Source organism: Aegilops tauschii, chromosome 4, assembly GCF_002575655.3.
Source record: "Aegilops tauschii subsp. strangulata cultivar AL8/78 chromosome 4, Aet v6.0, whole genome shotgun sequence".
NCBI classification, from domain to species: domain Eukaryota; kingdom Viridiplantae; phylum Streptophyta; class Magnoliopsida; order Poales; family Poaceae; genus Aegilops; species Aegilops tauschii.
This window is the reverse complement of record NC_053038.3, coordinates 354,035,166-354,060,274: the sequence shown is the minus strand read 5'-3', so window position 1 is coordinate 354,060,274 and position 25,109 is coordinate 354,035,166. Positions and strand designations below refer to the sequence as shown.

The following is a 25,109-nucleotide window of genomic DNA, read 5'->3' as shown; positions in this document are numbered from 1 at the left end:
GCAGCGACCCAGTTATTGGTGTTCTCGAGCCGGAGATGGCCGAGGCCATAGCTCTTCGGTGAGCTATTCATTTGGCATTGGAAAAGAAAGAAGTTGATGTTATCTTTGCCACAACATGCCTATCTGTGGTGCAGAAGATCCATTCTTCAGCGATGATCATTCTTCTATTTGTGTGATGGTTTCTGATATTAAAATTGCTTCTGGTGCCTTCAATTCGGTGATCTTCAAGCACGCTCATTTGTTAGCTAGAGTTTGTATGCATTCAGTTAGTCATTTCTATTCTGTTCCAGATTGCATCCGGGGAACTCTGTGTAATATTGTTGAAAAACCAATAAAGTTGTCGGCCTCCAAAAAAGATGTCGTTCTTTTATTAAAACCCATAACATAAATAAATATTTTGGAATATGAATCTAATGACATAAATTTTTGACCAGACAAAATATTTGCTAATAGGGCAATTATTGGTTAAAAATAAACATTTTTCCTGGCAAAATCTCTTTTTTAGATACCTGACGAAATCATTTTTTAGCAGAAACCCGACGAAATGTATTTTTTTATTTGATGACGAAATCTGATATATATTTTTTGAGCTTTTTTTTCGAGAATCATTTTTTAGCTTTTTTTTAGACAATCATTTTTTAAGCTTTTTTTAGGGGTTCATTTTTTTAGCTAAGATGACGAAATCTGATTTGCGATGTATTTTGGAGCGGGCTGGGTTGTGCTAGTGTTCACGCACGCTAGGCCCTTTGTCTTCGAACCGACCCAAGTGGCCCATCTGCGAAGCATACAGGCAGGAGAGGGGGGCGAACCGGCGAACTCGAGCAGGAAAAAGCAGCAGAAGACCAGAAAATCTCTTGCCGCACACCGCGTCCGCGACCGTGACCTCCCTGTCCGACGAGCGCTCTACGATGGCATCTCAGGATTCCAAGCCCGCGCAAGTCCCGGCCGCCGCCGAGCTGACGGCCCCGCCGGCTGCTGCCGCAGGGGAGGCGACGAATCCCACTTCCCCGACAGCAGCCCAAAACCCTAGCCCTGCCGCGGCCGCCGCCGCCGGTGGGGCAGCCACGGATCTAGAGAAGAAGATGCGCCGCGCGGAGCGGTTTGGGACGCAGGTGGTGATGTCCGAGGACGAGAAGCGAAGCAGCCGCGCCGAGAGGTGATTGTTCTATCAAATCCCTTTTCCTAGGGTTTAGAGATTTTTTTTCCCCTCTCTTACAAGTCTGAGAGATTTGTGGTCCCTAACTCTCTAGGGGAGTCATGTTGGAAGTTATGGAGTACTTTTCTAGTTTCCGGAATTTTGATGCATTAGCCTATTATGATTGTTGTTGGCTAGCGGTTTATCTCCAGTGATAGGATAATAGTGTGCTCACCTTAGAGTTTTTTAGTTACATTGTTTTCGGTAAGCATGGATTTGATGGTATTTACGCAGGTATGAGAAATTAAGCATCACATCATTGAGTGGCTTCTGGATGTTTAGGAGTATTAGATTAAAAAAAACTATTACAACATAATGGATTATTATCAAACCGCGAAATCTTTGTTGTAAAGGTTTCCTTAAGCAAAAGAAACAAAAAAAAAACAAAACAAAGAAACAAGCGACTTAGTTGGTATATCTCCAACGGTCCAGGAGACAAGGGTGCTCATGTTTGTTGCATGTGAACTGTCCTGTAATGTTAGGCTGCTTTAGTCTAGATCGCGATGTCAAGGCCCTATCGTGAACTATAGTTAATGCCAAGTATTTTACCTGCTGAATTCTTTTCTAACCTTTCTACTCCCTCCGTTCCTAAATATAAGTCTTTCTAGAGATTTCACTAGTGACTACATACGAAACAAAATGAGTGAATCTACACTCTAAAGTGGTCTATATACATCCGTATGTAGTTTGTAGTGGAATCTCTAAAAGGACTTATATTTAGGAACGGAGGGAGTATTGTAGTTGACTACTGTAGTACAATGATTATCTTTTTTTTTACTCTATAGTCTTGACTTTAAGGTTTATTACATTGACTGCCATGGTGTTAGGATTTTAGAACCCCAATACATCCCATCTCTAATGAAACATTTGCAAATTCTCCTACTATGGTATTTACATCTACTCCCTCTATCCATATATATAGGGCCTAATGCGTTTTTCGAGGCTAACTTTGACCGCATGTTAGAGCAATAATATATGACATGCAAGTTACACAAGGCATACCGTCAAATTCGTACGTGAAAGAAGCTTCCAATGATATAATTTTCACATTATACATCTCATATACTATTAATCTTATCAATAGTCAAAGGCAGTCTTGAAAACGCATTACGCCCTGCTAATCAATGAAAACACACACATATCTGGAACTAAGCAGACAAGATTTGCAAATATGGATATTCATTTTTTTGTGGTAAACTATGCTGTAACTTTATTAACAGTTAAGTTCAGGCGTGTCATATTTATTTTGTTGTTTATGTTGGTATAAGAGTTAAGACCCGTATGGTGAATTATGTTATTATTGTACACCTTTTGTATCTATATATGGTGAAAGAATGTTACCGTTCATCACTTCTTTCTCCATTGTGTATGCTTGTGTTCCAAATATCTATGAAACATTGTGCATGTCTTATGCATACATCTGGAATGACTGGACCATTTTTTATAGTTAATGGGCTCGATTCCAACACAATTCGTTGAACTGATTGACAATCGTTATACATGCTGCATTATTTAAACTGATCGATAGTACATGAACTGGTTAGCAACGTCATTTTTATTTTTATTTTTGTTACAGTGGAAACTCAGCGTCAGTCTAGTTAAGGGAATCCTTCAATATTAGTGTGTTATCTTAATTTGATGAAAACTGAATGAGGTGTTCCCATGCTAACTAATTCTGTCTTCTCCATCACTTCTGTGGTTCCTATTTGGTTGATCTGTTGTACGCTTTTGTTATTTTAAATACTAAGAAATGTGGCTGCCAATTATCTTGTTTACAAGGTTTGGGACCGGATCTTCCAATGAAAAGATGGAGGAGCAGAAGAAGAAGTCCAGGGCTGAGAGGTGTGTGATATACACTTAATTACCTGTGATGCACTTGTATGTTCTTTACCACCCCAAATTGTGAACTGATACATACTTCCATTAATTTGTAGGTTTGGCCTTCCCACGCCCTCCTCTGATGATACCGAGGCTAAGAAAAAAGCCCGCTTAGAGCGATTTGGTCAGAGCACAGAAGTTGGCAAGGCGGAAGAAGAGAAGCGAAAGGCACGGGCCCTTAGGTAGATGAATGCGGCAGTGCCATGTCTTTTGACCGGAACCCAAATCTAACAAGTAACAGCAAGCTATATCTAACATCTCTTAACTACCATGCCAGGTTTGCAGGAGCACCTAGTGGGTCATCTGAAGGAAAGGACAAAGACACCTCCAAGCCGGTATGTCCTCCACTCTATGGCATGTTTTTGTGTAGAACTTGTGCTTCATGTTTGTTGTTGTAATTCGTTTGTCTTCCTCCTGCCCTCTGTATAAATGTGTAACACAGGATGCGGCTACCATAGCTGGCACGGCATGATGGAAAACAGTCCCTGCCTTTTTGAGGTTAGATAAAATTCGCTCTTATCATCATACAATAGCATTTGTTTCCATGATGTGGTACTGGCCGCTGTTATATATCCCATAACATGAAGATAATCAATTCCATCTTCTCGCAGGGTCGTCTCATATACGCCCCTCGAGACGTCGGTGAAGCCGTAGTTTGTACAAGACTAACAACGCCAATGGCGTCGATGCTGTCGGAGCCATTCGTGTGCTGTTTACTGTGTAGCGCTTGATGACTTCTTGCTGTACTCCGCTGGGAGCCATTTGAGTGCTGTTTACCGTGTAGCACTCGAGGACTTCCTTGCTGTACTCGTTGGCATAGTCTGTTTGCTGCTCGGTCTGGGGACACCTGTGTACTACAGTACTTCGTTTCCCTTTGTAGTGATACTACTTATTAGCCATGTACTCGTGTCTGTTTAGTTTCTGTGCTTGTATTGTTCGTTTCAGATGCGTGCTATATGCGTCCACGGTATCTGAATGTCTGGTAAGCGCATCTCCAGCAGCAACCCACAAAAATCTTTCTGCATCCGTACGCGGACAAAGGGATCAATCCACGGACGCGGATGCGGGAGGACGACATCCAAAACTAATGGCATGCATTTCAAACTTTTTACAACAAACGGACGAAATTTGTGCGAACACGATTGGATTTTACAAAATCATGATGGATTCATACAAACATCGCGGATTTCATTACATTTAAAAAAAATAGACCCGCCCCTAAACATATCCTATGGCGGCGGCACCCGACGTCCAAGCCTGTGTTGTCCTCCATCTGCCGTCTCCATTTGCATTGACGATAATTTATAAAGTGAAAGTGCGGGGAGACAGACTGGCCCACATGGGAAACAAGGCACCGTTGCCTCCCGTGGCCTACTCATCCTCGGAGGAGTCCACGACCTGTTTGTCGTTGGTGGACGTGAAGTCCACGATGGAAATGGTGGCGCCAGTGTTGTCTTCGTCCCACTGGTCCGGTTGATGGTTCGTCGACAGCGCGTAGGAGGCGCAGCTCGCGTTGTTCTCCTCTGCGATCACCTGCAACTGCGACTACGCGGCGGCCGCTTCCCGGTGAGTGGCAGCTTGAGCGCGGAAGACATTATAGATGGCACGCTGCTTCGCCACGGCCTCCTCGCTCGCGCTCACGATAGATCTGGCCCTTCGCTAGTCGGTGCTGCTCCAGGAGGAACAGGTTGTACCGATGTTTCTCCTGCGCCTGCTGGAACACCGACAGAGGCACCGGCGCAGGCTGCACCTCCGCAATGGCGGCGTTGAAGTGCGTCTGCGCCTGCTCCATGGTGAAGCCGGCGTGCACAAGAGGTGCAGGAACCGGGGCGGAGTCGCGGAGCCCGTCTCCATCGTGGTGTCGTCCTCGTCGTCAGAGACCTCGGGTGAGCTGGCCGGCAAGCTGGCCTCGATCCGCCTGGCACGGCGGCAAGGCCGACCACTGCGTGCTTCATCTCCGGCGACAGACTGTCCCACAGTGCTTTCCCGCTGGCGGTCATGGCGGATGTGGAGGAAAGTAGGAGGATGTGGAGCGGATGTGCTGTGTCATGGAGATAGCCGGGAGTGGTTGCCCTTAAATAGCGGATTCCGGTGAGGCCACACGGCGGGACGCCGAAGTGGGTTTCTCGACCGGCGAGCCTGCTAATGGTGGCATACGGACGAACGCGGCATTGAATGGGCGTGGTAGATTTCCTTCCCGTTTCCTCCAGTCACGCGTCTCCGGCATTGAACAGGCGCGACAACGGAAACGCATTGGGGGCGACGCCCTCGGCCGACGCGCCGTTTCAAAGGCGGAGGCAGTGAGAGGTCATGCCGCCCTGAGCCGTCTTCAATTTGAGTGACACGCTCTACAGTGGCATGAATGCGGGCAGCTGGCACCGGGCAGGAATGCGTGCGGGCGAGGGATGAGGGTTTTTGATGGGTCAGGGCGGTCAGAAGCGGGCTTGAGATCAGTCCGGACTCCTGCAAACCTCCTCACGTTTGTCTCCGGTTTGCGAAAAAATCGCGTCCGAACTGCTCCGCGGATCGATAGGACCGCGTTGAATGGCTTTCATGGTCCCGACAGCTCGGTACGAACGATTATCGGAGGTTTGCGGATTTGGCTTGAAGATGCCCTAAGTGCGCATCCAGTGCATAAATGGCCCGCCATAGAAAAGCTCTGGGGAGACGGCCAGGTTAATTGCTACTCCCGTTGTTCACAAATATAAGATGTTTTACATATATTTTAATATGGGCTACATGCGGGAACAAGTACACTAAAATGTATCCAAAATTAAAAATAATAATTACTACTCTAGGACATATTATATTTGTGAGCAGGGTGTATTAGCCATCCCTTTGCTTTCCAGTGGAGAAATGCATCCCCGAACGAGATAAGCCACGTGAGTCGTTTTTCATGCCGCGAGGCAACTAGAAAACCCTAGCCGTCGCCAACGAGTTTCTTCCACCGCGTTTCTTCGGCGGCTCCCCTCCGCAGATGACCTTGATCGTCGGCGGTGAGGAGGGTCACCGGATTCACATGTGTGGATAGTTTTAGGCTAAAGTAGCTTCGTTTTTAGGCTGTTCATCGTCTTGGTTTAGACGGCGGCGATGACGGCGCTGAATAAAGATTCTTCAGATCCTTTTTCGACAAGGCGACCGGTCCTATGGTTGGGGATGGTTTTAAAAACCAGTTTGTTCAAGCAAGGATGGTGTGGCGACGACGTCATCCTCGTGGTGGACACGTGTCCTCGGGCTGCGCCGTTGCAACGGCGTCTGCTCCACGTCGACGCGGAGCTTGGGAGATAGTACAGGAGCGGATGCAGATTGTGGTCAGTATCGACGACATCTGGAAGACGAAACGTGTGTTGGGTTCCTGGTTGATGGATGACAGGTGTGGTTTCCGCCATCGGCGTCTTAGTCGTGGTGGGGCGCCAGATCTGGAGTTTGATGGCGTGTCCGAGGTGTTGCCCCAGTCTGATTCGTTCAATGCCAATGGCTTCACTTCTGGTGAGCCACCTTGAAGGTCCGCAAAGCTGCATATCAGCAATGAAGCCGCGTCAAGCTCGGGTGAGGAGGTGATCCGTCAATCTTTTCTTCGGTAGCTGCTATGGTGGTGCCGGAGGCATGTGACGGGCGTTGATGTCGAGCTCAGTGTGGTGGTGCTGGAGGCATGTGACGGACGTTGGTGTCAAGCTCAGAGATGTTCTGCTATCTTTTCAGTTTTATCATGTCGGTCCTTACGTGACTTGTAATTTAAAATTTATGATATAAATGAGACAACTATTACCATGAAAAAAAAAGAAACAACACAGGGAATTCACTTTTCATATAAATATATGCAACCACTACAACGTCTCACAAGAGTAAAACCTTATTCCAGCATATATACTCCCAACGTTGTAGATAAATACACCAGTGCAAGTGAAAGTGCAAGTGCAACACACTTGAGCTTCCGCTTCCCGGGATGCTTTTGAGACCATCGCAACAACAACAAAAGATGCTTTTGAGAACAGAACAGGCTCGGTCAGTGGCCGTATAGCTCTCGGTGCGCGACAAGCCCCTCCGACCTCCTCTGGATGGTGTAGCGCAGCTGCTCCTTGACCTGCCGCAGCGCCAGCAGGACCGACTGCACGTCGCTCGTCGCTCTCGGCTGGGGGTCCGCCAGGACCACGGCGAGCTCGTCGTTCCCTTCTTTCTCATCCTCCTTCTCCTTGGTCTCGGCCGGCTCTGCGCTGTAGTGCGGGTTGTCTACCAGCACCAGCGCGAGCCTGTCGTCGTCCTCGTCGCGGTAGCTCGCTTCGGATTTTGACGAGCCGCTGGACGCTCCAGGCTGCTCTTCTCTCCTGCTGCCGCAGAGAAATTCCGTTAGTTTGGCACAGCACAATCGGTATGATGGCGCGAAAACATAGTGGGTGCTATAAAAAGAGATGCACAGACGCATCTACTGTAAGAATCAATGGAGCGGCATAACAAATTACGCAACGGCTTCCTATCCTGGTAAAAAGGTGCGGAACACACAAAGAGGGATGCTGAAGTACAGATGTGCACGACGCCGACAATACGTCCGTCTCCTTTTCTGTCCTAAACACAATTATTCCGCTAAGTGAGGCATGCAGTACATATTGTTCCCTTCAAACCTAACATTAACAACATGATGAAACACACATGTAAAAAAAGAGGAAACGTAGCCCCCTAATTCCTGTCGGAGAAAAGTAAAAACTCTGCATAAACCAGGAGTAATCTGGAAACGCCTATGCATGCAAAACAGCCTAATAATCCATAGAGCAATGAACCAATCAACTGTTATCAACTCTTAATTAATACTTCCTCCATCCCAAAATAAGTGTTTCAAACTTAGTACTAGTATAACTTTGTACTAGAGTCGAGACACTTATTTTGGGACGGAGGAAGTACTAACCAGTAAAAAGGCACTCATTGTTAACCTGCACGCCGCGTACCTCTCTGAATCACGATCAACGTCACCGGCACTGTCACCGGAACCGCACTTCTCGGCGTCGTCAGAGTCCTCCGCGCGACTCTCCTCCTCCTTGCAGACTCCAGAGCCGGACTGCTCGGACACGACGGAGAACCAGCTCCCGTCCTGGGAGGAGTTGGCCTGAGTGCAGGAACCGGCCGAGGAGCCCTTCACGCTCTCGCCGTCCCATCCCTTGTCCTCGCGAGGGCCGGACCGCACGGAATCGACGGTGCTCAGCGAGCTCGCCGGACCGTCCATCTCCGGCGCCGCCTGTTGGCCGGAGCAGGCGTTGGAGTTGGAGGAGAGCGAGCCGATGGAGCTCCCCACATCCAGAATCTTGAGGGACTCGAGCCTCCTGATGGCCCTCCTCAGCCTCCGCTCCGCCCTGTCCCTGATCTTGACCTCGTTGGAGAGCCGCTTCTCAAGCTCGTCCAACTGTCACCGAATCACAGAACAAAATTAAAGCTATACCGAACCAACAGTAGCAATAAAAGGGGTTGACGTATAGGTATGGAATGTGGATAGAGGAGAAGTGGTACCCTGGCGGCGAGCTGGTCGGCCTCCTCCTTGGCCGCCTTGGACGCCACCCTCTCGGCGAGCAGCCTCCCTCTGAGGCACTCCACCGTCCTCATGCCGCCGGCACCGCCCTCGCCGCCGCCGCCGCCATTTCCCCTGCGATCCACACAAATGAGAGAAAAAGGGCTCAGGAACTGATCCTCCTAGGATCCCCATTAACACGCCATCAACACGCAGCTCGAGAGCAGAGACAGCGCCGAGACCAAGGCGGCATCCGCGGATAAACAATCAAAGAATCTGTCCTGGAAACCGAGCAAGCATCGAGCAATCCAAGAAGGTGGCTGGCGAGTAGCGACCGACCTGCATTGCGTGGCTGGTTCAGACATTCCTCCCGGCCACCCTTGTGGACGCCACGATCTCGCAGCGTACCCGAGCTCGGCAATGGCAGGGGAAGGGGAGAGAAGAGGTGTGCGTCCGCCCGCTAGATAGCGGCAACAAGCAGCATGTGGCGGCGGCGGCTTTAGGCGCTTCTGCTAGCTGCACTGAATCTGCATGCACGCCGCTGCTTTTGAGGTGAATGGCTCGGCAGGGTATGGCGGGGTGGAGCGGCGGTTGCTGAATTCGGAGGAGGAGGCTTGAAGCGGAAGGTGTCTCCCTCCCTCTCTATACGTCTGTTGCCGGCGTGAGAAGCGTCGAGAGGCTAGTAGGAGGCAGGGGATTTGACGGAGGATTTGAGATGACCACAGTGACGGCCGGCCGGCTCTGTCCGTGACTGCCACCCGTGAGGCGCGTTACTGGCGTCACCAGAGGCCCTCTTTCACTCTACTGTAGTAGTAGTAGTATACATTCTTTTCACAGTTTTCTCCAACGTAGGAGAATTTGCAAATCGAGAAGCATAATGATCCCATGGTTCACGTTCATAAATAGAACTCCGAATGCAGGAGTCACATGGGAGGCGGTGTCGAAACCATAATACTATACAGTTGGCGTCAGCCAAGTGCCATGGCAACTCGACTCAACAAGTCAATTGTATAGTGGCAGCACACACAAGCTCAGCCCTTGACTAGCTAACGGAGCTTGCAAAGCGCATGCATGTGGGACTGAGATGGTAACACTCACTGATTCCACTGATAAAAGAAAAGAAAACTGGATTAACAAAGAGATGGCCACAGGAGGGGACATGTGGGGTCTTGGCCTGGGGCCTCGTAATCTGCAATGTGGCAAGACTGATAACATAACAGAGGGAGGGCAGAAAGAAAGCCACGTGAAGGGCAGCGCTGCTCGCTCATTCAACCCGCTTGCGCTTGCTGTTGCTCGGCCCCATCACCTCACTCACCTTTGCCGCTCTTTTGCCCGTGGGTTTTAGCAGTTCGTAGCAGCGCCCTCAATTCTGTGCACCGACCTCTCCGTGTTGTTGTTGTTATGCATGTGAACATACGTGATAATGCAAGAAAATTCAGGACGAGGACAAAGGCCAAAACGCTTGGGGCGTCCTTGTCGCGGTGCCTCACGAGCGGCCTGTGCTCCAGCCGAACTGAATCGGAGAGGTAACCGACAAGATGCGCTAGTGTTAACAATGACACCTGAGCTGTCCTCTCGCATATTATTAGCTCTAACTACGAGCATCAGAGGAGCATGGTTGCTCCTAACTACTCCCTCTGTTCACTATTATAAAATGTTTTAACTTTTTTTTTTCTAAATTAGGTGTATGTAGATAGTACATTTTAGTGCATTTATTAAGTTATTTCAATCCATCCAAAACATCTTATAATAATGACGGAGGGTACTGGTGACTAGGGAGGTGTGAGTGGTCTTAGTGAAAAATGCACCTACCTTTGGTTTGTTTGATTCCCCTGCTACTGCTCACGCTTCTGCTCTTCTTGGTACAACAATTCCTCACCCAGGCCATCCCAGGAGGGCAAATTTGACCATTTTGATCTGTGGATAAAGTCATTTCACAAAATGAACTGTTTTTAAGAAAAATCACTCAGCTGACCTTTTTGAGTGGCGCCCGACATGAAGGCACCACACTACACTGTGCAACGCCTGACTGACAGGCACTACACGCCTGTCCAGCGTCGCATCCAGGACTGCCTAAAAATTATAAGTCAATGTGCAGCACCTAGCCTCTAGGCGTTGCACTAGTGGTTGCATACAAAATGAAGCAACCACTAGTGCAACGCCTAGACGTTAGGCACTACACTGTATAGTGTGGTGCCTAGCTCTCAAGCGTTGCACACTGACTTAGTAATTTTCGGATCACCCGGGTGCGACGCTGGCTAGGCGTGCAGCGCCTGACCTGTCAGTCAGGCGCTGCACAGTGTAGTGTGACGCCTTCGTGTCGGGCGTCACTCAAAAAGGTCAGCTGAGTGAAATTTTTTTAGGAACAGTTTATTTCGTGAAATGATTTCATCCATATGTCAAAATTGTTAAATTTGCCCCACAGAAGCTTCACATACAGCCATGAACGAATGTACTGCCTCCGTAAACTAATATAAAAGCGTTTAGAATACTAAAATAGTGATCTAAACGCTTTTATATTAGTTTACGGAGGGACTACCTGGTTAGTAGTACATAGTACGTATACAGAAAGCACTCATGAATGTACCTGAACAATGGGCAGGAGATGGACAGTGAGCTGGGGGCATTATTCATGGATGTCAGGGTCCGTACCGTGCGCTGCATCCTGCACAGAGTCTTTGGATTCGGAGTGCTGCCGCCGCCCCCTCAACCATGTTTTGACACCTTGCATGGGAAGACAGACACTTGGACTAGAGCTCTATACTATTCAGTAAAAAAATTATGCTTTGACACGACGGTCAGACTGGATTTTGGCCGGTCAAGAAAAAGGAGAAAAGGGTTGGAAAGCCAGTACAGTAGCGGTTAAAGTGTAAAGAGACCAAAGTAGAAGAATAAAGATCACAGGATGGAGGCTCTACAGTCTGTACCTGTCTTGTTCCAAGAATTTAACCGTCCGGCAATGTACTGTATGTATTCTTCTACAACCGGTCCAACCTCCTCCCATCATTTCCGATCTTGGAGTGGAAGCTTTTGCCAGAGGCAGATGGACGATGATGATGCTGGGCTTCTCCGGCAAGTGATTGCAGACACGCATAGCCCATGCCACATGCCATGCTTTGCTCGCCTACACAGCCAACGCACAGAGGACACATATACTGATATACGCTTTCTCTTACCGTTGGCCATTACCGTGATCCGGGAGGTGCATCACGTGCACAAGAGTATATGTACTCCGTCCGCACGCACGCATGCATGCATAATACTCCCTCCGTTCCTAAATACTTGTCTTTCTAGGCATTTCAAATGACTATCACATACGGATGTATGTAGACATATTTTAGAGTGTAGATTCACTCATTTTACTCCGTATGTAGTCACTTGTTGAAATGCCTAGAAAAACAAGTATTTAGGAGCGGAGGGAGTACAGTAGTAGCACCAAGACAAAAATTCTGACCATTTTGAAACTCCAGATTTGGATCGAGACACGGGAACGGACAAGACGCAGAGTAATTAACCACCTGCCAAGTTTCAAATTCAAAAGTTGTCAAGAAATGCATGCTGACGGTGGGGATATCTCTATCTCTACTACTATAGTACATTTGAATTCAGATTAGCTGTCCATCAAGATTCATGAGCAACTGTGAGCCACCGTTTATCAGTAATTAACCACCTGCCAACATGACTCCATGATCTTTCTGGAACACTCACGGCACCGAATGCTACGACACACCACACGTGCTGGTGCAAATTAAAGTCTGCTATTTTGGATCTTTTGTGGCTATTTTGAACTTCATTGCTCAATGACGGGAGGTCTGGAATATTTAGCAAACAACTAACATTTGTCAAATCAATGGGTGAACATATACTCCCTTCGTCTTAAAATATAAGACATTAAGCTTTTACAAATCAAAGCACTCGACGTCGTTTGTATCCACCGAATTCCAAATGCAGCACCTTGACAATCCTTTATCAAAATCCAACAAATTAAATGATGAAGTCACTTTTTCGCAAAAAAAAGGTGAAAAACACGCGCGTTCCTTCTACTAGTATACATAATGCCAAAATGGAAATGAAGTGACAACAGCCCCTCTGATATAGTGATATGCCTTGTTGCTTGAGTGCTTGTTGTTGTGTGGTAATTTTTTCACCGCACTACTACGCGTGTGTGTGCGTGCTATGATCCAAATTATCGAGTGTTCCACTTCCACCCGGACCACCTCCATGCATGATGCATCGTCTTATGCTCTCATCGCATATATGCTGAGATGGAGGTGCGTGGCTAGCTGTACACTATGTATGATTAAAGAGATGCATTTCTTCACAAATCTAAAAAAGAAACATGATTGTAGTGATGGGGATGATTATACTCACTTGGCTTCACTTGAACTCCAAGCTAGGCTCCGGGGTGTCTTGCACCGCCACGCATCGATTGCAGGCTGTTGTTTTCGCCTCATCAAAGTTCCCACCGGTAACATTGTGTCCTTTCCTCGTTTGGGCGGCCTTTCGGCCTGTGAAGTTTTAGCATGTGAGCAGTGTGGCCACACAACGAAATAACAGGCATATATGCTTTCCTGGTAGTGAGTCCAGAATAAGTTAGGTAACCAACCTGGGAGCAGCTTGCGTGCTGTTCTTCTTCTGGACTTCATGAGCTGGGAAATGGAGAAGTAGAATGATCCAAGCATGTGAACCATAATCAACCCCAAAAGGCAGATCTTGTTGTGCAATCTCTTTGCAGACCTAACTTAGGTATTTCTACATATGCGGACAATGTTTCGAAAACAGGAACTTCACGTAAAATTTACAGGAATCAGTTTATTTTCTGCAGGAAGAAAAAAGTTTTAAATGATATTTTAACAGTGCAAATACCAAGTACACACAAAGATGCACATCTGAATCATGGGTGCACATGATCCTAACTCCTAAGAGTAGCTTTACTTTTCCATATTAATGCGACAAGGAAAAGCCATTATTCATTCGATCTAGGGTGTGGAAGCAACTTTTCTTCATGAAATCGATTCTTCTCATCTAGCCACATCTTAGTATTACATCCAGAAGGAACATGCCATGCTTGACATCCTGAAGCTTAGAATACGGTTGCTCTTGCTTCTAAGAAACTATGATCATGAAATTATATGTTGCTTCAGTAACCGATGTATTGAAATAACAAATAAAAATAAGAGAAGTATTGTCAGCTCACAGTACAAAAGGTTCAGATGAGAATATCATGGAAGCAATGCTCTCATTATTCATTGGATCTAGGGTATGAAAGGAACTTTTTCTTTATGGAATCGATTCTTCTGCACCTTGATATTAGTATTTCATAAAGAAACAGATCAGGCTTGGCATCCTGAAGCTTAAAACTAGACTGCTCTTGGTTCTAAGAAACTATGGTCATGAAATTATCTGTTCCTTTGGTAATTGGTGTCATTGAAATAGCAAATAAAGATAAGAAAAGTATCATCAGCTCATAGTACAAAAGGTTTAGAAAAGAATATCATGGAAGCAATGCTCTCATTGGCTGTCGTCCAAGAATTTGTTGCTCAATCAAATCAATATGATTGACCATCAGGTTCTGAATAAGATGGTCCATGTAAATCCAAAAGGCTGGTACCTATCAGGCTTGAAAATTACATCTCAACTGTTGGATCTATTGAATGTCATCACTATAAATTGTCTCCATTCAACAGTTAGGTCGATGCCATGCTCTTGTCTATAATTGAATCCGATTAATCAACCAACAACCAAATTAAGTTTCTGTTGCCCGCTTTGCTAACAATATATCTGCAGCAACCATTTCTAGCAGACTATAGAACCCCTCAATTCCAGCTACACCCAGGAACCTTCTCCAATCCAACTCCCCACAACATGCTCCTTATGATTTCAGCTTCTTCCCATTTGCCAGCATTTGAGTACAGATTAGCCATCACAACATAGTTACCTGTGTTCTTAGGCTCTATTATGAACAGTCGATCAAACACAAACCGACCAAGCTCAACATCACCAACTGCTGCTGCTCCATTAAGCAGTGCACCCCAGACCTTTGCATTTGGCTCAAAAGGCATCTTGTTTACAAGGTCAAGTGCATCTTTAAGCATACCAGCACGGCTGAGTACAGAAACCATGCAAGCATACTGCTCCATCACAGGACTGATACCAAACATAGCTTGCATGGAGTGAAAAAATTCACGAGCTTCGGTTACCTTGCCCGCATGAGCACATGCAGTAAGCACAACAGTGAAAGTTACAGTATCAGGCCTAGTGCCAGCACTGACCATCTGATTGAACAGGTCCAGTGCCTCCGTAACATCTCCATGAGCTGCGACAGCCGAAATGATCGATGTCCAGGCAATTGTGCTTCTATTCTCATGCAATTCAAACACCTTCCTGGCCATATCAAGAAATCCAGCCTTTGAGTAAGCATCGATCAATGCACTGACAACATTGTTGCTCTGATCATAATCATTTCTTATCACATAACCATGAGCTTGCTTTGCTCCCAGTAGGGTTGAGAACAACGGTGCTGAGGGCATGATGATTGAAAGAGTAGCTGTATTGGGCAGTATCCCAGCACCCATCATCTCATGAAGCAATCCAAGAACATCAGACTGGCGTCCATTTTGTATCAATCCAGAAATCAACGCATTCCATGTGTTGATGCCTTTAGCATCTGCTTGACGGAAAAGATCCATTGCCTCATCGACATGCCCATTGTTCATGTAACCAGTAATCATGGCGCTGTAACTGACCGCATCTTTCTTAGGCATCCTTTCAAGCAACTGTCGTGCATAGTGCAACCGCCCACATTTGGCGTAAAACCCCACGACTGAGTTCCATGCTGCAATGTCCATATCAAGCCCACTCTCATTAGCAATTCGGAGGACATAGGCCCCGAAATCAACAGCCTTGAGCTGGGCACAAGCATGCAGCACACTTGTCACCGTGACGCTGTTTGGCCGAACGCCACTGCCAGCGCAAGCCTGCACCAACTCATGGAATAACTCCAAGCACTCTGCGTACCATCCTCCACTGGCGTACGCTGATATAAGAGAGTTCCAGGACACGACGTCCTTGCGTGGCATTTGGTCGAACACCGCGCGAGCGGAGCGCATGTCCCCAGCATTCGCGTAGGCGGTGATGAGCCCGTTGGACACGAAGAGGTCCGCGCCAAACCCGCGCAGGAACGCGAGGGCGTGGAGCTCCCCGGCGACGAGAGGGGACAGGCCCGGCCCGGACGCGGCGAGGGACTTGAGGAGCGCGGAGACGGTGATCTCGTCGGGGGACACGTCGGAGGCCGCGAAGAGGCGAAGAGCCGCGGAGGGTTGGGGCGAGTGGAGGGAGAGCGCGATGAGGATGGCGTTCCAGGCGAAGAGGTTGGGCTGCGGGATGGCGTCGAACACCCTGCGGGCGTCGTGCAGGCGTCCGGTTCTGGAGTAGAGTGAGATGAGCTTGGAGGCGAGGAAGTTGGAGGGGATCACGGAGAGGGTGGCGAGGCGGGCGTGGAGCTGCCTGCCGGCGGCGAGGTGGCCGGCTTCCGCGCAGCGCTGGATGAGGTCACCGTACACGCGGGGGTCCGGCGGCACGGCGGTGAGCCACGCCGGTAGCCTCATCCCCTGTTCATGACTCGCGAGGACTCTGCTCTGCTCTGTTTTGGGGGGCGGGTTTCTCAATTCGACTTGCGGCCGCTAGATTTAAATCCACGTGTGATCTAAGCCGTTGAGAGCGGGCAAGGTGGACCAACTGAAAGAGTTTCTTTTTTCATTTTTTCTTTTTTTGAGATGGGATGACCAACAAGTTTTTTTTTTGAACACAGTACAGACGCAAGCGCTCATATACACGCGCATACACTCACCCCTATGAACGCACACACGCACACTCTACCCTTATGAGCACCTCCGAATGACTGAGCCGGCATATCATCTTGAAATTTACGAAGTCACCGTAGGTACCTCATCCAAAAACATGTGTTGAAGTGACCTCAAAATTGCCCTTATCCACGGACAGCAGGGGATCAGTCCTCATCTGTCCATCCGAACAACCATGCACCCTACTCCCTCCGTCCCAAACGGAGGAAGTATTTTATAAACTCCAAATCCATGCATGCAACGTCGATCAACACAAACACACAAACTATACTAAAACACACACACATACACAAACTACATAGGATATATTAGTTTATACATAGTTCATACATAGCATACTACAAATACAAAACAGACCATAGTTCGATAAAAAAAGACATTGAACGAGGCACACTATATTTATATCTATATCTATATCTATACCTACTAATAAAATGAGGTGATATTCTTGATTTCATCTCGCTTTGATGATATATTTTTTAATCGAGGTGGTACTATTTTTTATGCTGCGTAAGTTCAAAATCACTAATTAAGGGGTACCCGTTGCAAAGAACACTCCACCTTCTCAGGTCGCGACAAGTGGCGCACATGCAGCGCGCCACTTGTCGCAACCTGGGAGTTTTTCCCTTTTTCGTAGATCTGTTTATTCAAAATATTTTATCTCTTAAACCGTGCGTCTAAATCTCGAACCGTTTTCACCGTTGGATTCCTCGTGTCAAGATCTTCAAAACTAGATCCCATGTTGATAGGTTTCGACAAACTTTTTTCACGAAAAACCAGACGAAAAAACCGAACCGGGAGCACGAGTTTTTTCCTTTTCCGAAAGAGGCACGCCCGTGCCTCTTGTGAGATCACAACCGTGCCTCTCGTGGAAGCAAAACCGTGACTCTCGTGGAAGGAAAAAAAACAGAAAACACGTTTTTTTCGTTTCCGAGAGGCACGACCGTGACTCTCGCGATAGCACAACCGTGCCTCTCGCGGAAGCGAAACCATGACTCTCACGAAAGAAAAAAAAAATCAGAAAACGCGTATTTTTTTCCCTTTCCGAGAGGCACGGCCGTGACTCTCGTGAAAGCACAACCGTGCCTCTCGCGGAAGCAAAACCGTGACTCTCGCGAAAGAAAAGAAAAAACAGAAAACGCGTTTTGTTTTTCCCTTTCAAAGAGGCACGGCCGTGACTCTCGCGAAAGCACAACCGTGCCTCTCGCGGAAGCAAAACCGTGACTCTCGCGAAAGAAAAAAAACAGAAAACACGTTTTTTTCGTTTCCGAAAGGCACGACCGTGACTCTCGCTAAAGCACAACAATGCCTCTCGCGGAAGAAAAAACGTAACTCTCGCGAAAGAAAGAAAAAAGAAAACGCGTTTTTTCACGAAAAAAATTTCAACTTTTTTTTATCGAAAAGCTAAGGAAGACCGGGGGAGAACCAAAACGTCTAAAAAACGAAAAAAAACCGTTTCAAAAGCCGAAAAAACGCGTGTGGAAAAATAAAAAAATAAAATCCAAAGGGAGCGTCGAGAGCGCGGCACGTGGCGAATGGTTGAGAGCGCGCCAAGTGGCGCTGATCGTTGCGAGGCTCCCGAAGGAGCGCTCGTTAACTAGTTGCTCTCGCGTAAGTTCACTCACATTTTTGTTTCTGGCCTGCATGATCGCTTGACTGGGCCAGTGTGGGCGATCGAAGCCCATCTAGGCAAAAAAACAATTCTTTTTAGGCAACATCACGAAGCTTTTATTAATTCGTCACAATGTTTACAGGGACGGATGGTAAATTCCCGGGATGACCTAACCAAACATGGCGGCCACCACCGAGAGATAAAGCATGCTTCGCTAAGTTGTGAGCTTCAAAATTTGAGCTCCTAAACTCATGACTGAAATTACAAAAATCAAAAGCTAAAGAATGTTCGACTATCTCATGAATGACTGCTCCGTAGCTTGCCAAATTCTCCTTATGTATGTCCTGCATCACCGTTTTGCAGTCCGATGCAACTTGGATGCGCCTCAAATAGAGATCATCCGCCAGTGCAAGTGCCTCTCTAATGGCAAGTGCTTCCAAAGTCGGGGGATCCACAGTGTATCTAAAAGAAAGAGTCGAGGCTCCCATAAACATACCTCTGTCGTCTCTGCAAATTACCCCCACTGTCCCACCATTTCTGGTTACCGCTGCGTCGGCGTTAAACTTCGCGTAACCTGATGGCGGTGCAAGCCACTGCGCTGGTCGGGCGCTGGTAGGAGGGGTCGAGGATGGTTGCCTCTGATGGGTCATTCGTAGCTCATCCAAATATTTTGATATGAAGCTGTTGACAGAGTATGGTGCCTGAAATATATTCTCATGAATTGCTTTACGCCTCGCGTACCAAAGTGCCCAGAGCGTCACCATCAGGCGATCGAAAAGGTCTTTCGTCAATATTTCATCCAGAGCCAAAGCCCAAACACTTGCTGCCATCGGACATGAAATAAGAGCATGTTTCCATGTATCAGCCGCCCCACATAACAAACAAGTGTCCTCTGTTGCCATGTGACGATGTTTGAGGACCGAGCCCGTAGGCATGGAATGACGAGCTAGCCGCCACACGAACACCTTAAGTTTGGATGGTACTTGCATGTGCCAGATCATGGACCACTTCTTGGTGTCTTGATGCTCATAAGATGTACCGTCCTCCTCAGCTAACCATGCCTCCCTGCTATGTTTCGTTTTTAGTATCATTCGGTAAGCAGACGAACACTGAAATTTCCTCGAGGCTCCTCATGCCAGGCCCAGAAATCTCCCACCCGGCGAGTACATAGCGGAATCCGTAGTATCTCTTCCGCATCAATGTGGGTGAACACCGAACGTACCAGGTTTTCATTCCACGTTGCCGATGTTGGATCTATAAGCTGCGCCACTCTCGCCGGAGGGTTCTGAACGAGTGAGCATATAGGTCGCTTAAGACCATCACGTGGGATCCAGTTATGCCGCCAAATATCAGTCGTCTCCCCGTCTCCAATGCGCCTGATGACCCCCTGCACCAGGATGTCCCGACCATGCAAAATCGCCCGCCATATCTGGGATGGGTGCGATCCTAGTTCGACTTGAAGGAGAGAGCAGTGTGGGAAGTAAACTGCCTTGAGGATTCTGGCGCTGAGCGAGTTGCTATCTGTCAGGGTGCGCCATGCCTGCCTTGCCAGTAGGGCGAGGTTGAAAATCTCCATGTCACGGAAACCTAGGCCCCCCAAGTGCTTCGGCAGAGTCATTATGTCCCAAGCCACCCAACTGGGCTTTCTCTTTCCATGCTTGGAACCCTACCAGAATTGTCGAATGATAGACATGATGCTGTCACAAAGGCCTCGTGGTAATCTGAAGCAAGCCATGGAGTAGACTGGTATAGCTTGTGTGACAGATTTGATCAAAACTTCTTTACCAACAGCTGAAAGTAACTTCTCCATCCACCCCTTAATCTTCTCCCACACTCGATCCCGAAGATATTTGAACGTACCGTTCTTAGAGTGGCCAACATCTGTAGGCATTCCCAGGTAACGTTCACTCAAAGACTCGTTTTGAACTTGCAAATTGTTCTTGACAATTTCTCTTGTCTGCACCGGGCAACCCTTGCTGAAGAAAATAGATGATTTTTCATTGTTGATCCATTGTCCAGAAGCAAAACAGTATGTATCAAGCAGGTTTGATACCATAGTTGAGCTCTCCCCACTTGCCTTAAATAACAACAGGCTATCATCTGCAAACAAGAGGTGGTTGACGGTGGGAGCCGAGGAAGCCACCTGGATACCTGTAAGAGACGACTGAGAACTTGATTTAAGGAGGCACGAAAGGCCCTCTGCTGCAATCAAGAACAAGTAGGGGAGATTGGATCTCCCTGCGGGATACCACGTGTGGGTATAAAAGAGTCAAGCTTCTCGCCATTAAAACATACTGAAAAAGAGACTGAAGAGACCATGCCCATGACCACATCTATCCAGTGTAGATCAAAACCCAGTTTAGTCATGATACCTCTCAGATATGCCCACTCCAGTCTGTCATATGCCTTCATCATGTCCAGCTTTAGAGCACAAAAACTGTTTGACTTTGCTCTCGACCTTTTCATAAAATGTAAGCACTCATAAGCACATATAATGTTATCCGTAATAAGCCTCCTGGGGACAAAGGCAGACTGTTCCTCAGAGATTATGTCAGGCAAAATCTTCTTCAACCTGTTGGCTATCACTTTCGAGGCTATTTTATACAGAACATTGCATAGACTTATAGGTCGGAATTGAGCAAGTACCGTAGGGGTCGTTACCTTAGGAATCAATACCAAGACTGTATCATTCACAGATTCTGGGCTCTCCTCGCCCCTTACTATTCTGAGCACTATATTTGTTACTTCATCACCACAAACCTCCCAATGCCTTTGGTAAAAGTGAGCAGGAAAACCATCTGGGCCTGGAGCCTTTGTCGAAAACATCTGAAATAAAGCAGTCTTGACCTCTTCCTTGGTGTACGGGGCACACAAGTTAGAGTTCATCTCAGCTGTCACCTTCCTCGACACATGGTCGAGCACCGCATCCATGTTCTGGACCCCTTCGGGGAGATATAAAGACTTGTAAAAATCATTAGCTAATAACTTTAGCTCTACTGGATCGGATATCTCCACTCCCAGAGAATTCTGTAGTGCCTTATGTTGGGAATCGTAGCATAATATTAAAATTTTCCTACGCTCACCAAGATGCATCTATGGAGTCTACTAGCAACGAGGGGAAAGGAGTGCATCTACATACCCTTGTAGATCGCGAGCGGAAGCGTTCGAATGAACGTGGATGACGGAGTCGTACTCGCCGTGATCCAAATCACCGATGACCGAGTGCCGAACGGACGGCACCTCCGCGTTCAACACACGTATGGTGCAGCGACGTCTCCTCCTTCTTGATCCAGCAAGGGGGAAGGAGAGGTTGATGGAGATCCAGCAGCACGACGGCGTGGTGGTGGATGTAGTGGGTCTCGTGCAGGGCTTCGCCGAGCTTCTACGAGAGAGAGAGAGGTGTTGCAGGGGAGGAGGGACGCGCCCAAGGCTGTTGTCTGCTGCCCTCCCTCCCCCCTTTATATAGGCCCCCTGGGGGGGCGCCGGCCCTGGAGATCAGATCCAAGGGGGGGGGGGGCGGCCAAGTGGGGGGGAAGGGGTGCCTTGCCCCCCAAGGCAAGGGGGAACTCCCCCCTAGGGTTCCCAACCCTAGGCGCATGGGGGGAGGCCCAAGGGGGGCGCCCCAGCCCACTAGGGGCTGGTTCCCTTCCACTTTCAGCCCACGGGGCCCTCCGGGACAGGTGGCCCCACCCGGTGGACCCCCGGGACCCTTCCGGTGGTCCCGGTACAATACCGATAACCCCCGAAACTTTCCCGGTGGCCGAAACTGGACTTCCTATATATAATTCTTCACCTCCGGACCATTCCGGAACCTCTTGTGACGTCCGGGATCTCATCCGGGACTCCGAACAACTTTCGGGTTTCCGCATACATATATCTCTACAACCCTAGCGTCACCGGACCTTAAGTGTGTAGACCCTACGGGTTCGGGAGACATGCAGACATGACCGAGACGCCTCTCCGGTCAATAACCAACAGCGGGATCTGGATACCCATGTTGGCTCCCACATGTTCCACGATGATCTCATCGGATGAACCACGGTGTCGAGGATTCAATCAATCCCGTATACAATTCCCTTTGTCAATCGGTATGTTACTTGCCCGAGATTCGATCGTCGGTATCCCAATACCTTGTTCAATCTCGTTACCGGCAAGTCTCTTTACTCGTACCGCAATGCATGATCCCGTGACTAACGCCTTAGTCACATTGAGCTCATTATGATGATGCATTACCGAGTGGGCCCAGAGATACCTCTCCGTCATACGGAGTGACAAATCCCAGTCTCAATCCGTGCCAACCCAACAGACACTTTCGGAGATACCCGTAGTGCACCTTTATAGTCACCCAGTTACGTTGTGACGTTTGGCACACCCAAAGCACTCCTACGGTATCCGGGAGTTGCACGATCTCATGGTCTAAGGAAAAGATACTTGACATTGGAAAAGCTCTAGCAAACGAAACTACACGATCTTTTATGCTATGCTTAGGATTGGGTCTTGTCCATCACATCATTCTCCTAATGATGTGATCCCGTTATCAATGACATCCAATGTCCATAGTCAGGAAACCGTGACTATCTGTTGATCAACGAGCTAGTCAACTAGAGGCTTACTAGGGACAGGTTGTGGTCTATGTATTCACACATGTATCACGATTTCCGGACAATACAATTATAGCATGAATAATAGACAATTACCATGAACAAAGAAATATAATAATAACCATTTATTATTGCCTCTAGGGCATATTTCCAATAGTCTCCCACTTGCACTAGAGTCAATAATCTAGTTACATTATGATGAATCGAACACCCATTGCGTCCTGGTGTTGATCATGTTTTGCCCTAGGGAGAGGTTTAGTCAACGGATCTGCTACATTCAGGTCCGTGTGTACTTTACAAATATCTATGTCTCCATTTTGAACACTTTCACGAATGGAGTTGAAGCGACGCTTGATATGCCTGGTCTTCCTGTGAAACCTGGGCTCTTTCGCAAGGGCAATAGCTCCAGTGTTGTCACAGAAGAGAGTCATTGGGCCCGACGCATTGGGAATCACCCCTAGGTCGGTAATGAACTCCTTCATCCAGACTGCTTCCTGTGCTGCCTCTGAGGCTGCCATGTACTCCGCTTCACATGTAGATCCCGCCACGACGCTTTGCTTGCAACTGCACCAGCTTACTGCTCCTCTATTCAAAATATACACGTATCCGGTCTGTGACTTCGAGTCATCCAGATCTGTGTCGAAGCTAGCGTCGACGTAACCCTTTACGACGAGCTCTTCGTCACCTCCATAAACGAGAAACATATCCTTAGTCCTCTTCAGGTACTTCAGGATATTCTTGACCGCTGTCCAGTGTTCCTTGCCAGGATTACTTTGGTACCTTCCTACCAAACTTACGGCAAGGTTTATATCAGGTCTGGTACACAGCATGGCATACATAATAGACCCTATGGCCGAGGCATAGGGGATGACACTCATCTGTTCTATATCTTCTGCCGTGGTCGGGCATTGAGCCGTGCTCAATTGCACACCTTGCAATACAGGCAAGAACCCCTTCTTGGACTGATCCATACTGAACTTCTTCAATATCTTGTCAAGGTATGTACTCTGTGAAAGACCAATGAGGCGTCTTGATCTATCTCTATAGATCTTGATGCCTAATATATAAGCAGCTTCTCCAAAGTCCTTCATTGAAAAACACTTATTCAAATAGGCCTTTATACTTTCCAAGAATTCTATATCATTTCCCATCAATAATATGTTATCCACATATAATATGAGAAATGCTACAGAGCTCCCACTCACTTTCTTGTAAACACAGGCTTCTCCATAAGTCTGTGTAAACCCAAACGCTTTGATCATCTCATCAAAGCGAATGTTCCAACTCCGAGATGCTTGCACCAGCCCATAGATTGAGCGCTGGAGCTTGCACACTTTGTTAGCATTCTTAGGATCGACAAAACCTTCCGGCTGCATCATATACAACTCTTCCTTAAGGAAGCCATTAAGGAATGCCGTTTTGACGTCCATCTGCCATATCTCATAATCATAGTATGCGGCAATTGCTAACATGATTCGGACGGACTTCAGCTTCGCTACGGGTGAGAAAGTCTCATCGTAGTCAACCCCTTGAACTTGTCGATAACCCTTAGCGACAAGTCGAGCTTTGTAGATGGTCACATTACAATCTACGTCCGTCTTCTTCTTAAAGATCCATTTTTTTCTATGGCTCGCCTTTCATCGGGCAAGTCAGTCAAAGTCCATACTTTGTTTTCATACATGGATTCTATCTCGGATTTCATGGCTTCTAGCCATTTGTCGGAATCCGGGCCCGCCATCGCTTCTTCATAGTTCGAAGGTTCACCGTTGTCTAACAACATGATTTCCAGGACAGGGTTGCCGTACCACTCTGGTGCGGAACGTGTCCTTGTGGACCTACGAAGTTCAGTAACTTGATCTGAAGTTTCATGATCATCATCATTAACTTCCTCCCCAGTCGGTGTAGGCACCACAGGAACATTTTCCCGCGCTGCGCTACTTTCCGGTTCGGAAGGGGTGACTATCACCTCATCAAGTTCCACTTTCCTCCCACTCGATTCTTTCGAGAGAAACTCCTTCTCTAGAAAGGACCCGTTCTTGGCAACGAAGATCTTGCCTTCGGATCTGAGGTAGAAGGTATACCCAATAGTTTCCTTAGGGTATCCTATGAAGACGCATTTTTCCGATTTGGGTTCGAGCTTTTCAGGTTGAAGTTTCTTGACATAAGCATCGCATCCCCAAACTTTTAGAAATGACAGCTTAGGTTTCTTCCCAAACCATAATTCATACGGTGTCGTCTCAACGGATTTAGACGGTGCCCTATTTAAAGTGAATGCGGCAGTCTCTAAAGCATAACCCCAAAATGAGAGCAGTAAATCGGTAAGAGACATCATAGATCGCATCATATCCAATAGAGTGCGATTACGACGTTCGGACACACCATTTCTCTGAGGTGTTCCAGGCGGCGTGAGTTGTGAAACTATTCCATATTTCCTTAAGTGTGTACCAAATTCGTGACTTAAATATTC

General features: G+C 47.6%; 3 protein-coding genes across 7 annotated transcripts; 1 reads left to right on the top strand and 2 right to left on the bottom strand.

The window, feature by feature from the left end:
* The first annotated feature begins 796 nt into the window (after window positions 1-796).
* Window positions 797-4,017, top strand: LOC109780231 (uncharacterized). 3 transcript variants are annotated; one of them, XM_020338819.4, is made up of 6 exons: window positions 799-1,156; window positions 2,975-3,037; window positions 3,130-3,255; window positions 3,351-3,408; window positions 3,516-3,571; window positions 3,685-4,017. In XM_020338819.4, the coding sequence occupies exons 1-5, from the start codon at window positions 909-911 to the stop codon at window positions 3,543-3,545; spliced, it is 525 nt and encodes a 174-aa protein (XP_020194408.1). In that variant the 5' UTR covers window positions 799-908; the 3' UTR covers window positions 3,546-3,571; window positions 3,685-4,017. The 3 variants fall into 3 exon arrangements, with proteins under 3 accessions (XP_073352825.1, XP_073352826.1, XP_020194408.1); XM_073496724.1 differs by lacking the exon at window positions 3,516-3,571 and having other exon boundaries at window positions 797-1,156; window positions 3,351-3,439; window positions 3,661-4,017; XM_073496725.1 differs by lacking the exons at window positions 3,516-3,571; window positions 3,685-4,017 and having other exon boundaries at window positions 797-1,156; window positions 3,351-3,486.
* Window positions 4,018-6,860: 2,843 nt separating this feature from the next.
* On the bottom strand, window positions 6,861-9,240 carry LOC109780230 (uncharacterized). 3 transcript variants are annotated; one of them, XM_020338814.4, is made up of 4 exons: window positions 8,907-9,240; window positions 8,570-8,702; window positions 8,014-8,465; window positions 6,861-7,401 (listed from the first exon to the last, which is right to left on the bottom strand). In XM_020338814.4, exons 1-4 carry the CDS (start codon window positions 8,930-8,932, stop codon window positions 7,080-7,082), a joined length of 933 nt encoding a protein of 310 aa, XP_020194403.1. In that variant the 5' UTR covers window positions 8,933-9,240; the 3' UTR covers window positions 6,861-7,079. The 3 variants fall into 3 exon arrangements, with proteins under 3 accessions (XP_020194403.1, XP_020194404.1, XP_020194406.1); XM_020338815.4 differs by having other exon boundaries at window positions 6,861-7,398; XM_020338817.4 differs by having other exon boundaries at window positions 7,974-8,465; window positions 8,907-9,214.
* A 4,859-nt stretch (window positions 9,241-14,099) lies between these two features.
* Window positions 14,100-17,390, bottom strand: LOC109780229 (pentatricopeptide repeat-containing protein At2g37310). The gene has a single exon (XM_020338813.3). It carries the CDS (start codon window positions 16,172-16,174, stop codon window positions 14,384-14,386), a length of 1,791 nt encoding a protein of 596 aa, XP_020194402.1. The 5' UTR covers window positions 16,175-17,390; the 3' UTR covers window positions 14,100-14,383.
* Between the last annotated feature and the right edge of the window lie 7,719 nt (window positions 17,391-25,109).

Coding starts and splice junctions, on each gene's coding strand:
- LOC109780231 (XM_073496724.1), top strand. CDS start 909: ATGGCATCTCAGGATTCCAAGCCCGCGCAAGTCCCGGCCGCCGCCGAG. Junction 1,157..2,974: donor CGAAGCAGCCGCGCCGAGAG/GTGATTGTTCTA, acceptor CTTGTTTACAAG/GTTTGGGACCGGATCTTCCA. Junction 3,038..3,129: donor AAGAAGTCCAGGGCTGAGAG/GTGTGTGATATA, acceptor ATTAATTTGTAG/GTTTGGCCTTCCCACGCCCT.
- LOC109780230 (XM_020338814.4), bottom strand. CDS start 8,932: ATGTCTGAACCAGCCACGCAATGCAG. Junction 8,703..8,906: donor GAACCAGCCACGCAATGCAG/GTCGGTCGCTAC, acceptor TGTGGATCGCAG/GGGAAATGGCGGCGGCGGCG. Junction 8,466..8,569: donor CCGACCAGCTCGCCGCCAGG/GTACCACTTCTC, acceptor ATTCGGTGACAG/TTGGACGAGCTTGAGAAGCG.
- LOC109780229 (XM_020338813.3), bottom strand. CDS start 16,174: ATGAGGCTACCGGCGTGGCTCACCGCCGTGCCGCCGGACCCCCGCGTG.